At 45.8% G+C, this 17,233-nt stretch overlaps 1 protein-coding gene across 1 annotated transcript in view; it reads right to left on the minus strand.

Annotated features, from left to right (window-relative positions):
• Positions 1-17,233, minus strand: part of pde11a (phosphodiesterase 11a) — a 362,109-nt gene that overhangs the window by 187,141 nt on the left and 157,735 nt on the right. Inside the window, exons 4-5 of the mRNA XM_078229219.1 lie at positions 9,706-9,846; positions 9,126-9,190 (exon numbers count right to left, since the gene is read on the minus strand). Of these exons, the coding sequence (XP_078085345.1) occupies positions 9,126-9,190; positions 9,706-9,846 (206 nt within the window). The remainder of the gene's footprint in view (positions 1-9,125; positions 9,191-9,705; positions 9,847-17,233) is intronic.

Raw genomic sequence — 17,233 nt, forward strand, 5'->3', positions numbered from 1 at the left:
GCCAGTGGGATGACGAATGGCAGATGGAGTTTAATTTAGACAAATGCGAGGTGATGCATTTTGGTAGATTGAACCAGGGCAGGACTTACTCAGTTAATGGTAGGGCGTTGGGGAGAGTTACAGAACAAAGAGATCTGGGGGTACATGTTCATAGCTCCCTGAAAGTGATGTCACAGGTGGAGAGAGTGGTGAAGAAGGCATTCGGCATGCTTGGTTTCATCGGCCAGAACATTGAATACAGGAGTTGGAATGTCTTGTTGAAGTTGTACAAGACATTGGTAAGGCCACACTTGGAATACTGTGTGCAATTCTGGTCACCCAATTATAGAAAGGATATTATTAAACTAGAAAGAGTGCAGAAAAGATTTACTAGGATGTTACCGGGACTTGATGGATTGAGTTAAAAGGAGAGGCTGAATAGACTGGGACTTTTTTCTCTGGAGCGTAGGAGGCTGAGGGGTGATCTTATAGAGGTCTATAAAATAATGAGGGGCACAGATCAGCTAGATAGTCAATATCTTTTCCCAAAGGTAGGGGAGTCTAAAACTAGAGGGCATAGGTTTAAGGTGAGAGGAGAGAGATACAAAAGTGTCCAGAGGGGCAATGTTTTCACACCGAGGGTGGTGAGTGTCTGGAACAAGCTGCCAGAGGTAGTAGTAGAGGCAGGTACAATTTTCTCTTTTAAAAAGCATTTAGATAGTTACATAGGTACGATGGGTATAGAGGGATATGGGCAATTGGGATTAGCTTAGGGGTTTTAAAAAAAAGGGCGGCATGGACAAGTTGGGCCGAAGGGCCTGTTTCCATGCTGTAAACCTCTATGACTCTAAGGGGTAGAAATCAAGTGGGCTATTTTGTCCTAGATGGTGTCATGCTTTTTGAGTGTTGTTGGATCTGCACTCATGCAGGCAAGTGGAAGGTATTGCATTAACTACTGACTTGTGTCTTGTAGATGGTGGACAGGCTTTGTGGAGTCAGGGGGTGAGTTATTTGCAGCAGGATTCCTAGCCTTTGACCACCTCAGGTAGCCACAGTATTTATATCGCTAGTTCAGTTCAGCTTCTGGTCAATGGTAACCCCCAGGATGGTGATAGTGGGGAATTCAACGATGGTAATACTATTGAATGTCAAGGGATGCTGGTTAGATCCTCTCTTGTTGGAGATGGTCATTATCTAGCACTTGTGTGGTGCCACTTGTCAGCCCATGCCTGGATGTTGTCCAGGTCTTGACGCGTTTGAACTTGGAATGCTTCAGTATCTTAGGAGTAGCAAATGGTATTGAACATTGTGCAGTCATCAGCGAACAACCCCACTTCTGATCTTGTGATGGAAGGAACGTCATTGATGAAGCAGCTGAAGGCTGGGCCTAGGACACTACCCTGAGGAACTCCTGCAGCAATGTCCTGGGGCTGAGATGATTGACCTCTAACCACCACAGTAATCTTACTTTGTGCTAAGTATGACTCCAACCAACAAAGCGTTTTTCCCCGATTCCCATTGACTCAATTTTGCTAGGGCTCCTTGATGCCACACTCAGTCAAATGCTGCCTTGATGTCAAGGGCACTCTCACCTCACCTCAAACATTCAGCTCTTTTGTCCATGTTCGAACCAAGGCTGTAATGAGATCAGGAGCTGAGTGACCCTGACGAAACCCGAACTGAGTGTCCATGAGCAGGTTATTGCTGAGTAAGTGCCGCTTAATATAACGGTGTTGATGACCCCTTCCAAGACTTTACTGATGAACAAGAGTAGACTGATGGGGCAGTAATTGGTGGGTTTGGATTTGTCCCGTTTCTTGTGCACAGGATATATCTGGACAATTTTCCACGTTGCTGGGTAGATGCCAATGTTGTGGCTGCACTGGAACAGCTTGGTTTGGGGCATATTCACTTGGAAGCCTCCCTCCAGATACTTGGCATCTGTGGTTTAATTCAAAGGTGATGAAGATCCTGCAACTTGTCTTGCAAAACTTATCCATCCTCTGGGCTGCCAACATAGGTTTTCCAGTGCTGGGAGACAGGTCAAATCCATTTTTCTCAAAATCTGAAACCAAGGGCAGAATTCTCCAGCCAACCTGCAACATTCAATAGTATTACCCGAGTTTGGTGGCGGGTGGACATTGTGAATCTGGCAAGAGTCAATAAGTTGGAAACCTGTCAGTGTAAAAATCATGTTACAATTCTCCCAATAGCAGGTTAATGGCAGGTCGCTCTTCCCATAGGTGGCGCAAACACCATTTACATTCATTTGCATCTCATGATTTGTTCATTAAAACAGCTGCCCACTGGCATCCCTTCAGGCCTTCCAATCTTGCATCACGTCAGCGGGAATTTATGTTGGTGTCAAACCTGATTGCTAATGGGTGACGTGCGCAAGTTGGTCCTCAGTTCACCAAAGACTTTCTGCTATTGTGCTATACACCACTCTTCCAGGGCAGACTGGTTCCTGCCTCCATCTCTATGCCAAGCTGGTCTTAATGGATGGCACCATTCTGTTGGAATCATTGATCCTCCTGTGTCACCATGTCAGATCAGTACTGCGCGTGGGGTTGGGGATTACATGAATTTCCTTTCCCTAGGTGTCACACACTGTCCAGTATCTATCTGGACAGCACTAAGTTGCAGGACTCATGCAGCTGCTGCAACAAAGGTCTGAAGAACGACCGGGGTGAAATGTGAAGTGAGGGAGGTGATGGCTTAACAAAGACAGTGAGGGCAATGTGGAAGAAGGGTTGTGCGAGAAAGGGATAGGGGAAGGGTGTGAGCTCATGGTGGCACGCAGAGGGGCAAGGAATTGGATGAGGATGAAGAACAATGGGAAGCAGAGGAAAAACCAAAGGGAAGAAAGCTGGACCCCAGCAAAGCTGCATGAAAAGCTCACAGTAAAGGGGATCAAAGGGATACCATATTGTTTACTGGCCCACCAGGAGAGTCAGAGGGGAACTCACCTGTGCATAATTAATGACATTCAAAATACTGAATCTGGCATGCTTATTCTAGTCAGCGGGAAAGGTGTCGCCAGAACCAGCCACCACTTATTTTCAAAATGGAAGAATTCCGTCCTATGTCTTTATGCATTGGAAATTGAAAGGTAAAGTGACACAGAATGTACCTTTTTGAGGTTGAAGAAAGGAATTTACTCTGCTGTGTTTTCAAACCAGCGCAACACAACCTGAAGAGTTTCATACTTTAGCATTAAGAACCTTTTATATATCATTTCCGGAGGTTCAATACACAACGAAGCATAGCTTATTGTCTTTTTGGCAAAGGCTGCAGCTAATTTAAAGATAGCAAGTTACATCAAACAGCAAAAAGATGAAAAACGCACTGGTGGTGTTGATTAAGGGATACCATTTGTTCATCTTTGAAAACTTAGATTAAAGTACATTTGTTAAAGGTGCTGGTGAACTGTGCAGCTCTAACTCAGCTCTGCAACAACCTCATCCACAAAATTCCAATTAAAACAGGCAGAAGAAAATGCAACCTCATTTAAGGGATACGGACTATCTTTAAGTAGGCTCAGAGACCTTTCCAGAAATTACAGAGTGCGAAGAAATGGACTGTTTATTTTTTACTAGATTGTGCAGGGGGGGAACAGCCTATCAAACATATTAAAAATGAGGAATGGGAGTTAAAATCATCCAGAGCTCATGCTGACATCAGGGCAGTTTACTGCTCCCTCAGTCACCATTCCATTCTATTCCAACTGGTGTTAAAATCAGCACTTATACATCTGAAAGCGGTTTCTTAAAATACAGAACAGAAAACCTAGTAAAGCCAAGAACATATATATTAATAACAAGTGGTTTCAACAACACACTGTGATGCGCGATTAATTCACTCGGGAGGCTGGATCGTACCCGGGAAATAAAGGCTTTTATTAGCAATAAGAATAGAGCATACTGCTTAACAATACAATGTTGGATTTATGTCACATTATCAGTAACCCCCACAGCTTGCCTCCTGATCTTGCAGAATCTCACTAGCTGTTCTGTCTGGAGACAATACACATCTCTTTAACCTGTGTTGAATGCTCCCTCCACCCACATTATCTGTACCTTTAAGACCTGGCTGGCTGTAGAGATTTGCATTCTAATTAGTATTCTGTAACTTGATTTCTGTGTCTGTGCACTGTTGGAGAACAGATATCCACTCCATCTGACGAAGGGGCAGCGCTCCAAAAGCTTATGGTATTTGCTACCAAATAAACCTGTTGGACTTTAACCTGGTGTTGTGAGACTTCTTACTAACAATACAATCCCAGACTAAAGGGTCACTAGGAAGTGCAGTGACCTTTATACTCCTATAGGAAGGCGGAGCCAACCGGAGTGTACCACAGAACAATACCAACAGGTGGAACACCCCAACCCTAACCCCAACAGTAACAAGAGTAACATATGTACAAGTACCCATAGTGATAACCATCTATGGTTCAGTACCCATAGTGGTGACCATCTATGGTTCACCACATTCACCCCTCCTTTAAAAACAAAGGCCGGTGGGGCAAAAAAACAGTATGAACTGTCCATATATTCACAAGTTCAGTCGTATCGGAGGGCCGCACCGTCTCTGCGACCTCCTCAACACTGGCGGTAGCACCGGTTCTGGTGACCATGATGACCCTCTCTCCAAGGTGGTGTCCAGTGACTCCTCCAGTTCCTCACGGACGGGTGGACCTCGAAGTGGCGACAATCTCCTGGACTCAGGCAAGCCCCGAGGTGGCGACAATCTCCTGGACTCAGGCAAGCTGTACATGGGAGTAAAAGGATTAAGTGGTGGTCCCGATACTGCCCGCGCCGTGTCAGGAGGGGAGATAAAGGGCAAGGGGTCCCTAACCAGGGGTGCGGGAGCGACGGGGGTTTCCAGGTCCCCTGCAGGTGCCAGATCTCGGATAGAGACCGTGTCCTCTCGCCCGTCAGGATATGCTACATAGGCATATTGAGGGTTGGCGTGGAGGAGATGGACCTGTTCAACCAAAGGGTTGGACTTGCGGGTCCTAACATGCCGCCGCAGGAGGACAGGTCCTGAGTACGTCAACCAAGACGGCAGTGAGGTCCCAGAGGAAGACTTCCTAGGGAAGGTAAACATCCGCTCATGTGGGGTAGCGTTGGTTGCAGTACACAGGAGGGACCGGATTGATTGGAGCGCATTAGAAAGTACCTCTTGCCAACGGGAGACTGGAAGACCCCGAGACCTCAACGCCAGTAAGACAGCCTTCCAGACTGTAGCGTTTTCTCTTTCGACCTGCCCGTTACCCCTGGGGTTGTAACTCGTAGTCCTACTTGAGGCAATCCCTTTAGAGAGCAGGTATTGCCTCAAGTCGTCGCTCATAAACGACGAACCCCTATCACTGTGGATATAACTGGGGTAACCAAACAGGGTGAAAAGATCCCGCAAGGCTTTGATAACTGTGGCAGCGGACATGTCTGAACAGGGAATGGCAAAAGGGAATCGGGAGTACTCGTCAACCACGTTGAGGAAGTACACATTCCGATCTGTCGAAGGAAGGGGGCCCTTGAAATCAACACTCAGTCGTTCAAAAGGGCGAGTGGCCTTAATGAGGTGTGCCCTGTCAGGTCGGTAGAAGTGCGGCTTGCATTCTGCGCATACCTGGCAGCTTCGAGTTATCGACCTGACATCGTCTACGGAGTAGGGCAGATTCCGGGCCTTTACAAAATGGAAGATCCGAGTGATCCCCGGATGGCAGAGATCATTGTGGAGGGCCTGTAGCCGGTCCTCCTGCACACTGGCACATGTTCCACGCGACAGGGCATCTGAGGGCTCATTGAGCTTCCCCGGACGGTACATGATATCATAGTTGTAGGTGGAGAGTTCGATTCTCCACCTCAAGATTTTATCATTTTTGATCTTACCCCTTAACGTGTTGTTGAACATGAATGCCACGGACTGCTGGTCCGTGAGCAGGGTAAATCGTTTTCCAGCCAAGTAATGGCACCAATGCCGGACGGCCTCCACAATGGCCTGAGCCTCTTTTTCCACAGCGGAGTGCCGAATTTCAGGGCCTTGGAGGGTGCGAGAGAAAAAGGCGACGGGCCTGCCCGCCTCGTTACGTGTGGCGGCCAGGGCGAAATCAGAGGCATCATTCTCCACCTGGAAGGGGATGGACTCATCGACAGCGTGCATCGGTGCTTTCGCGATGTCAGCTTTTATCCCTTCAAAGGCTAAGCGAGCCTCTGCTGCCAGGGGAAAAGAAGTAGACTTTATGAGCGGACGGGCTTTGTCCGCATAATTGGGAACCCACTGTGCGTAATACGAAAAGAAGCCTAAGCACCTTCTCAGTGCTTTGACGCTAGTGGGTAGGGGAAGTTCAAGGAGGGGACGCATGCGGTCTGGATCAGGGCCGAGGACCCCATTTTCCACCACATATCCGAGAATTGCTAGGCGGCGCTTGCTGAATACACACTTCTCCCTGTTATAGGTCAGATTCAGGCGAGACGCAGTGCGTAAAAACTTTAGGAGGTTGGCATCGTGGTCCTGCTGGTCATGGCCGCAGATAGTGACGTTGTTCAGGTACGGGAAGGTAGCCCGTAGCCTGTTTTGGTCCACCATTTGGTCCATTGCACACTGGAAGACCGAGACCCCATTAGTGACGCCAAAGGGGACCCTTAAGAAGTGGTAGAGACGACCATCCGCCTCAAAGGCCATATATTTTCGGTCCTCTGGGCGAATGGGGAGCTGGTGATAGGCTGACTTCAAGTCGATGGTGGAGAACACCTGGTACTGCGCAATCTGATTGACCATGTCAGATATGCGCGGGAGAGGGTACGCGTCCAGCTGCGTGTACCTATTAATGGTCTGACTATAGTCTATGACCATCCGGGGCTTGTCTCCAGTCTTAACCACCACGACTTGTGCTCTCCATGGGCTAGTGCTAGGTTGAATGATCCCTTCCCTGAGGAGCCGCTGAACCTCAGATCGAATAAAGATCCGATCCTCAGCGCTGTAACGCCTGCTCTTAGTTGCGATGGGCTTGCAGCCTGGCACGAGATTTTCAAATAAAGACGGCGGGGTGATTCTGAGTGTCGAGAGACTGCACGTGGAGCGCGTTGGGCAATTTGGAGGCTGCTGTTCTCCCACTGAAAGTGGAGGGAGTGGCCCATCGTACTGCAGGGTCACACTCCTAAGGTGGACCATAAAGTCTAGTCCCAGGAGTACCGGAGCGCAAAGGTGCGGTAACACGAGGAGCCTGAAGTTCTCATAAACTGTGCCCCGCACCGTTAGGTTTACCACGCAGCTCCCAAGAACGGTAACAGATCGGGACCTCGACGCCATAGAAATTGTCTGTCTGACAGTCTGTACTCGGAGACCGCACCGTTTCACGGTGTCTGGATGAATGAAACTCTCCGTGCTCCCGCTGTCAAACAGACAATGTATCAGGCGTCCGTTTACCTCTATGTCCATCATGGACTTGTCGAGTCTGTGAGGCTTGGCCTGGTCCAGGATGATTGACGCCACCGTTGAATCTTGAGTGCAACTGCAGGCAGCTGAGATGGTCGATGATGATGACCCCTGCTGGTCGTCTGCGGTCGGTGTTGACCAAAATGGCTGCGCCCATGGTTCGCACGTGGTCGATGGCGTTGACAGTGGCGGCACTCGCAGGTCACACGTGTCTTGCGTCGTCGTCCTCAGGAATGGCGGCGCTCGTGAATCGCACGTGGTTGAAGACCTCGATGAAGCCGGAGACGAGGAGACAGATCCTGGAGAGTCACACGCAGCACTGCTTGGCTTCGAAGGTGGTTTCGCTCGGCACACTTTAGCATAGTGCCCTTTCTTCCCACACGCGGAGCAAAATACCGTTCTGGCCGGACATCGCTGACGAGGGTGCTTCGCCAATCCACAGAAATAGCACCGTGGGCCGCCTGGAGCTGCCGCCGTCGTCAGGTCTGAGGTTGAAAGCACGATTGCGCAGTTTCTTGGAGCCGCTGGGTAGAGTTGAGTCGGTGGCTGTACTTGCCACGATGTTCCCACGTGGTCGGTGGGGTAAGTTTCAAGACTTCTGGAGGCCGTTTCCATCACATCAGCCAATTCCACCGTCTTAGCTAGGTCCAAGTTACCTTGCTCTAGCAGCCGTAGGCGAATATAGGATGAGCCGATTCCCGCCACGAACGCATCTCGGATCAAATCGTTAGTATATTGAGTAGCCGACACTGGCTTGCAATTGCAGGCTCTGGCGAGCTGCTGAAGTTCGCGCAGGTACTGTCCCGTCGTTTCGCCGGGCTGCCGCCGTCGAGTGGCTAGTAGGTGCCGAGCATGAATCTCGTTTGGTGGTTTATTGTACAGCTTCTTAAGTAGTTCGATGGCCCCTTTGTAGTCTTGGGAATCACGGATTGTTGCATACACAGTGTCGCTTACCCTTGCGTGGAGGACCCACAATCTGTCAGTGTCGTTTTGGACTGCTGTTAAGGTGTCGATATAATCCTGGAAACACTTCAACCAATGATCGAAAGTGTTCGACACCCCAGCTGCACGTGGATCTAAGGTAAGCCGATCGGGTTTTAACATTTGCTCCATGGTTTTTTTTTCTTCAAACAAAATTTATTGCTAATAAAATTGATGCGCGATTAATTCATTCGGGAGGCTGGATCGTACCCGGGAAATAAAGGCTTTTATTAGCAACAAGAATGGAGCATACTGCTTAACAATACAATCCCAGACTAAAGGGTCACTAGGAAGTGCAGTGACCTTTATACTCCTATAGGAAGGCGGAGTCAACCGGAGTGTACCACAGAACAATACCAACAGGTGGAACACCCCAACCCTAACCCCAACAGTAACAAGAGTAACATATGTACAAGTACCCATAGTGATAACCATCTATGGTTCACCACACAATGCAATCTTGTCATTTAGATCAGATTTATATTGAACTTTGCTTTGTAGTTAATGGTAATAACTATGAAGTACTTGTTTAAGTTCAAGTTTTGCAGTGAATTTGCATCTTTCATTCTCTATATCCCAAACTTCAATCTCCCAAGTTTACATCTACATGGTCCATACTTTTCCAATTTGTGTGGACAGCAAACAAGTGGACTTGCCGTTTGCTCATAACGGGGAATCTTAGACCCCGCAGTATTCTTGTTCAATCTAACATGGATGGACCTTACCTGCTTTCAGCATCTGCGCTGCATTTGGGAGACAAGAGCTCGAAAGATTTTGTAAACTTTACCACCTGCCACAAAAAAAAGAGAGAAAATGTGAGTCATAATGTGCAGAAGAAAAATGTCTTTATTCCATTCAGATAGATCATTCAGTTAAAATGTCCACCTCAGATTTGGAGTTGCTCTATTAAGCAGATTATTTCAGTTGAAAGAAAAGAAACACTGAGACAGGAGGTAAAATGAATTGAAAGCAATAGATTTGTAGAACACTTCCAACAGAAGTAAAATTGAAAGATTCACCGATGTTAATACTTTCAGATCTCGAAAGGGTATTTTTACTGAATTCAGTTGCTAACTGTGATCTTTCCATCAGATTAGAAAAAGCAAATGGAAAGAATATCTTTTTCTAAAGGATACACCTCTTACTATACAAACAAATGGATGGTTAGATATTCTTGGATTCAGCTTCTTGCATTTCTCATGGAGATTTTAGTTCCAAAAAGGCTTTCTGTCAATTTTAAAGCATTTTGTTTCTCACTTCATATTTATATTGGGTTTTCCTTTGTGCCTTTTGGAGCCAACTTACCGGTGACTCGATGTCTTCAAGGAGCAGTACAGAACAGCGTTCACATTTGAGCAGTGTTTGCGCACGGTGCATTATTTTCCTCACAACCTTTTCCAAATCTGTTTGCTCTTCAAACAGATCATTAACTACTTCCAGCAGAGCCTGTTTAATACAATAGGGATAACATAGCACATTAGTATTGATGCATCTAATTCAATGACAATGTGAGAAGTGAAAAATGCTAGTAATTGAAAAACACCAGGAATGAAAGACATGCTTCACATGTATGTCTGATCTTAGAGACTGTTAATTCATAAATTTTATTTTCCATTATTTTTGTGTATTTTTTTCCATTTGAAACCAAACTAGAGCTTAGGAAATGTCATGCAGCTTCTGTTTTTCCCTGTTGTTTAGATCAATATTCAAGATACACACAGCATTAATTCTTTTTACCTTGTCTCTATGACCTCATTCGACTTTTCCCTGTTAAAGCCGTTAACTGTGTTTTGTGTTTGAAATTCTTAAGAGGAGCCTTCATTCAGATGCTTGCTGATAACCAATACACATTTTTTTCAAAATTCATTCAAGAGATCTGGGCATCGCTGGGTGGGCCAACATATATTGCCGTCCCTAATTGATCTAGAAACGGTGGTAGTCTGCTGCCTTCTTGACTGCTGCAGTCCATGTGGTTTAGGTACATCCACAGTGCTATTAGAAAGGAAGTTCCAGGATTTTGACCCAGTGACAGTGAAGGAACAGTGATATATTTCCAAGTTAAGATGGTCCGTGATGGTGTTCCCATGCATTTGTTGCCCTTGTCTTTCTAGATGGTAGTGGTTGTGGTTTAGGGAACTGCTGTCTAAGCAGCCTTGGTGAGTTCCTGCAGTGCATCTTGTAGATGATACACACTGCTGCCATTGTGCATCGATGGTGGAGGGAGTGGATGGGATACCAATCAATCGGGCTGCATTGTCCAAGATGATGTGGAGGTGTTTGTTGTTGGAGCTGCACTCATCCAGGCAAGTGGAGAGTAGTCCCTCAGACTCCTGACTAGAGTCTTGTAGATGGTGGAAAAGCTTTGGGGAGTCAGAAGATGAGTTATTTTCTGTGGAATTCCTAGCCTCTGACCTAAAGTAAAAGTTTATTTATTAGTCACATGCTTACATTAACACTGCAATGAAGTTACTGTGAAAATCCACTAGTCGCTACACTCCGGCGCCTGTTCGGGTACACTGAGAGAAAATTTAGTATGGCCAATACATCTAACCAGCACGTCTTTCAGACTGTGGGAGGAAACCGGAGCACCCGGAGGAAAGCCACACGGTGAGAACGTGCAGGCACCACACAGACAGTGACCCAAGCCGGGAAATCAAACCCGGGTCCCTGGCGCTGTGAAGCAGCAGTGTTAACCACTGTGACCTGCTCTTGTAGTCACAGCATTTATATGGCTAGTCCGGTTCAGTTCCTGGACAATGGTGGTAACTCCCAGGATGTTAATAAGAGGAGGATTTAGTGATGGTAATGACATTGAACGTCAAGGTGCGATGGTTAGATTCTCTCTTGTTGGAGCCGGTCATTGCCTGGTGCTTGTGTAACGCGCATGTTATTTGCCACTTGTCAACACAAGCCTGGATTTGTCCAGATCTTGATGTATTTGTACACGGACTGCTTTTGTACCAAAGGAGATGCGAATGGTGCTGAAAATTGTTCAATCATCATCAAACATGATCACTTCCAACCTTATGATGGAAGAAAAGTCATTGATGAAGCAGCTGAAGATGGTTGGGCCTAGGACTGAGATGATTGATCTCCAACAACCACAACCATCTTCCTTTGTGCCAAGTATGAATGGGGAGTTTTCCCCCAATTCCCATTGGCTCGAGTTTTGCTTGGGCTCCTTGATGCCACACTCGGTCAAATGCTGCCTTGATGTCATGAGCAGTCACTCTCACCTCACCTCTGGAGTTCAGCTCTTCTGTCCAAGTTTGAACAAAGGCTGTAATGGATCAGGAGCTGACTGGCCCAGACCAGACCCAAACTGAACATCAGTGAGCAGGTTATTCCTAAGCAAGTATCGCTTGATAGCACTGTTGATGACCCCTTCCATCGAGAGTGGATTGATGGAGTGGTAATTGGTGAGATTGGATTTGTCCTTTTTCTGTACAGGACATACCTGGGCAATTTTTCACACTGCTGTGTAGGTGTAATGTTTTGGCTATAGTGAAACAGCTTGGCTAGATCTGGAGCACACCTGTCTTCAGTATTATTGTTGGAATATTGTCAGGTCCCAAAGCCTTTGCAGTATCCACTGCCTTCAACCATTTCTTTATATCACATAGAGTGAATCGAATTGGCTGAAGACTAGCATCTGTGATGCTGAGGACCTCCACAGGAGGCAGGGATGGATCATCCACTCGGCACTTCTGGCTGAAGACTCTTCCAAATGCTTGATCCTTAAAGATAAGTGGTATATTTTATTAATTTTGGAAAGAGTTACTTGCTTTTATTTTATAAAAATACTGAAATACCTAAAATAAAAAAAATTAAGAAATTTCTTAATCGTGCCACAGCATCCATTGGGTGCAGTTGAAATTGCCTAAAGATGATCTTGTGAATCGCTGACTCAATCTGATTTCTCACCTAACTCTTCTTGACAACTCATTGCTAGCAACTGAATGAACTTGCAAATGACAAACTGTCTCAGCTTAAAGATGGAAAGAATGGGGTGGAATCTTGTTGAGGTGTCAGGGGTCTTCCCTGCCAGGTGCAATGTTGCTCAGTGACCCACACTGCTTCTTCTCAGAAAGACCCATTGAATCTCGTAAATCAAGCAGTGGCAAGGCTACCCAGAGACCTGTCAGCCAAACAAAGGCTGGTAGTCTCATGCTCAGCAGCACCTTGGGGAAGGCTGTGGTGCTGCTGCTGGAATGACAGGCACCAAAGTCCCAGGATCACAGAGTGACCCAGGCCAAAGGTAAGTAATGTGGGGGATCGAGGAAGGGATGTTGCATGAGGTTGTTGCCTCCCCTCACTCAGCCTTTCCAATGTCCAGTCCCTCGATTAGGCACCCCTCTACTCGGTTACGCATGTCACATGGTGAAGGCCTGAGTTAATACCAGTGGGACGAAGCTCTTAATTTGTCATTAATTGGCCACTGCAAGGACTTTATTTGCAGCAGGGCAGGAAGGTCAATTTTGGGCCTTTCCGCCCAGAACTGAATTCAGACGGTGGCTGGAATGTGGCAGGATTTTTGCACATCCCCATCATGCCTAAGTAAATGTCCTTCCTACATCCAAGCCAGCAGTGAGAGCATAAGATTCTGGCCATCGTATGCAAGTTTTAAGTTTCAATATTTTTAAGGCAAGGTGTAAATAAATGGAATGCTCTCTCTTTAAGACAAGGAAACGTACAGCTCTAAATTTATTTCATTTCAGCGTGTGAATCACCATCATGAGTCGGTGTAAGTTACCCCAGATTCACAATCTCTTTACATACTATGTCCTTTTTTCGTAACACTAATCCATAGGTATGACTGAGTAATGAACTCAAATGTTTGTAATTACCCAGCCTGTGGAACACTATAGTAAAATCTTAATCCTACTTAACATGCACTTTCTTCACTGTACTGAGCTAATTTTCACACATATTTCAGCAAAAATAATGAAAGAAAATGACATTAGTGCTTACTGCTGAGCTTGCTCAGCTATTTCTCCATGCTTAATGATGTTAAATTTTATCCGCAGAGGTAAACATATCCTTGAATGTGAAATAGTTTTTCTATTAGTTACATTCACTGTAGGATAGTGTGTTTGATGGTTTGGTGCAAGTGATGTGCATCAGGGACTAGCTAGTATTGAAAATATAGTGAAAGAGGGTGTAATGATGCATCTTCACAGACTTCATTTGTGAATAAAAAAGGGTTCATTAAGAAAACAGCAGCCTTATAGCTGCACCTTTCTGCTGTTTTGCCCTTAAAAGGGACAATCACCACAAATCATCACAGAGGGAGGGTGTGCAGACAAACAAGAGAGACTAGTTGAATTCTACTCATATGCAAAACTTGGTTGCATGAGCAAGATGATGCGCTATCAATAAGGCGAAAGACTACCGATATGCCAATATAAGTGTAGGCTTTTATTCACAACAGAATCAGGAGCAGATCCCAACAATTAACCGACCTGGACTGAACAAGGGGGAGGAGACAGCCACCTTTATACTAGGTGCTGAGGGGAGGAACCAAACTGGAAGGGGATGTGTCCAGGTATGACAAACACACACAACGGTGGTCCATATAGGACAAAGGCACAACTGAGGTCCACCACACAAGAATAATGGGCCTGCAAGCAAATGGCATAAGTGTAACTAAAAGCTGCACAGAAAACTAGTTATAGATAAGGAGGTTGCTTAACACAGAGGGAACATACAGATGACATAATTTTAGTAGAGAAAGGGTTAAAGTTACATCCTGACCAGATAAGCTCAGTCCCAGTTGAATGATATTGGGATGAGCTTAGCAGGACACTGTAAGAAATAATCATTGTGCAGTAACTTTGAGAGATGAGATCTCATAGCTAACAGTTTAAGTCAGTTTCAAAGGATGTTAGGGTTACTTAATAACCTGTGGCCATTGTGGCCTGGATTAGCAATGTTCCTGATTCTTGGTGGGTATCCGACTTGTAAGTATAACAGACATAATTACTTTTTTGTTGCCATGTTTACGTTCAATAAATCTCTCTTAGGACTGAAATAGAAATCCTACTTGGTATCATGCCAACATTCAGCTAGTTCATCTTACACAGGAGGCAAAATCCAATAGCCTCTAAAAATGGTTCCAGGAATCACAATCCTCATCTCTGCCGCTGCCCCCGCCCCCAACCTTTTCTGTGTTCTAATGAAGGTAGCATGTAAACCTTGTGCTGCCTTCACATGTACATGATTGCAGAATGCAACTACAACTAACCATGCTGTTGTGTGCTGCACACTAGAGCAGCCAGCACAATATTGTGAAAAGACTGGATCAATTAAAGCTAGCTCAAGGCGGGTGGAGGTGGGAGAGGCATTTTGACTGGGTAAAGTGCCGGAAAGGATTCTAAAAATGATTTGGACCTGGAGAAAGAAAAATAATGGCACAACAAGGTAGAGAGCACACTCCAGGTTTCTCCGATTCTGCATAGGATGCCTTGGTGTTGGAGGATAGAAGTCCTCTGTCCATAGAAAGCAGGAATCCCTCAAGGCAGTGGGAGGAGATGGTCAAGCATTCAATGCCAGTACTCTGGCCCACATGGATCTGGATGCAGTGTCACAAGAACATAGTGACCTCATGGAAGTGGTGAAGGTGAGTGAATGAATCTCCAATTGCTACATCCTTACAACAGAACTTTGAGCCTCACACACTGCTGAATTCATCTTCCTCCATCCCTTCACTCACCTCCCAACAATCTCTATTAACTATGCATCACACTTCACAGTCATAGCTTCACCTTACACTCACACACTTAGTACTACTGCAAACCTCTCACCCACATCATAGAGTTTGTACACAAAAACTTAACTATGGCACACACATCACCCAAACACAATGCACCACATACACTGACACACTTCCCTCACTCTTGCAGGACAAGGCAGCTGCTGTAAACCAGCAAGGGACAGGCACATCATGCTCTGATGCAGGAGATGGTGCTCCCCAGCATTGGAGCGGCCATTACTGAGACCATGGCCACCGGCAGGGCTGAAACCATCGATGAGGTATCCCCAAACATAGTCCTCTTTTTCACCCCTCACTTTACTGCCTCATCCCACAATCTCTTCTGGTTTACAAGTTGCAGATGCTGTAGCCATGCATATCTTATGTAATTTGGAAGGTAGCTTAGAAGTGGGATATGCTTTATGCATTGATACGCCTGCTGTTGCTATCAAGGTCAGTGGAAGCATCCACTATCAACCTTGCACACAGCTTCGCACACAGCTTGAGCTTATCCTTTTCAGCCTGGAATTGGTGGCCAATTCTGAGAAAAATTGTGGACCTATCATATCAACCCAGATTTTCATGCCTCCATCCACTGGAATGATTCTGGAATTCCCATGCCCATTTCCAATGCTGACATTTCAGTTTTTAGCAGCACAGGATAAGGTAGTGAGTCCACATGCAGTAGTCACATCATTGTGGGAGTGGGCATTTCAGATTTGCTGCAATTTTGAAATGAGTCAGGCCAACCCCTGCAGGTGATGTGGTTCACATCAGCTGCGTGGAATCGTGAACTGTGGGGGAACCCTAGTCTAGAATCGGGAACCCTTTGACGGGTAAACTCAAAAGGTGTTGCCAGCTTCACATGCCATAGTGAAATGCTGAATGATAATTTAAATATGTTTCAAATGCAGTGATTAATGATATAATTTTGCTCTTAAAAGGTAACTGACAATTCATTTGATCAGCATTGTATAAGTGGAAAAGTCTTCAGAAGCACTGGATAATGTGCTCTTCTGCATTGAACAATTTTGATATTCAGATTTGATTGCATCAGTTGTCCCTTGTGATTTAATCTTTTCATTGACATTCGTTCAGAAATCTATTTCCTTGCTTCGAAGCTTGAATAGATGGCTGAGCTCTTTCAAAGATTTCAAAGGCTTTAATGAATTCAGCTTTGGAGGTTTATTTTGGCACAGTTGTGCAATTGAATCTCATTGTGGGTGCTTGGCTGAGTTCCAAACCCCATTATGGATTCAGCTCAACAAACATTGCTACCTTACTGTCAAGAGGACAGATTGTTTCACTTGACAGCTTGATGACTAACTAATAGGATTATGGTTTTTCTGCAGCAGTTGCTGACTGATTGCTTGCTTATTTTGACAGTTTTATGAACAGCTCAAAGACTTCCCAATGTTATTATAGGGATCAAGAGTTCTGTACATAGTGGATACAGGGTGAGAAGTATTGGAAGGTGCAAGAGTGGGCAAGGGGGGTATGAAGGAATCATGGAAGGAGCATGGGGAGCAAGGGGCCTCAGACTCATATACAGAACTAGGCAGATGACCCAGCATACAAAAGCAGGCTTTCTAATCTGTCCTTTTCGGCCTCTGTTTTTACCTTGGGCCTGCTTCTGAAAGTGGAGACCCTGACTCCAGCCACCTCGGCCACCCCACCATAAATATAGCATGGGTGGGCACTGCCAGATAGAAGGCATGATCATGACAATGGGAAATGGCCGACTCACAATTTCCTCCTTGAAGATGAAAATTCAGCCCATGGAGTCTGCTGGCTGATGTCTCAGTTTCCATAGCAGCACAGGTAGAAGCCACGCACTATCTGGGTGTGACAGTGGAACTTTGAAGTCATGCATGTGCAGCTTGCTGCCCTAAAGGCTCAGATTGCTGCTATCACAGCTGCAAGACAAATGCTTAAAGGGGTCTGTAGGGTCTCAAAACAGTTCCGCAATCTGTCCTGCAAAACATTCGTAGGATTGCTGAGGTTCCACCCAGGGGAAAGGCAATGGCTCCGTGGAGCACCAAGCTGCTGTCCTACTTCAGGATGACAGCATATGTTCTCCCA

Source organism: Mustelus asterias, chromosome 14, assembly GCF_964213995.1.
Source record: "Mustelus asterias chromosome 14, sMusAst1.hap1.1, whole genome shotgun sequence".
Lineage (NCBI taxonomy): Eukaryota > Metazoa > Chordata > Chondrichthyes > Carcharhiniformes > Triakidae > Mustelus > Mustelus asterias.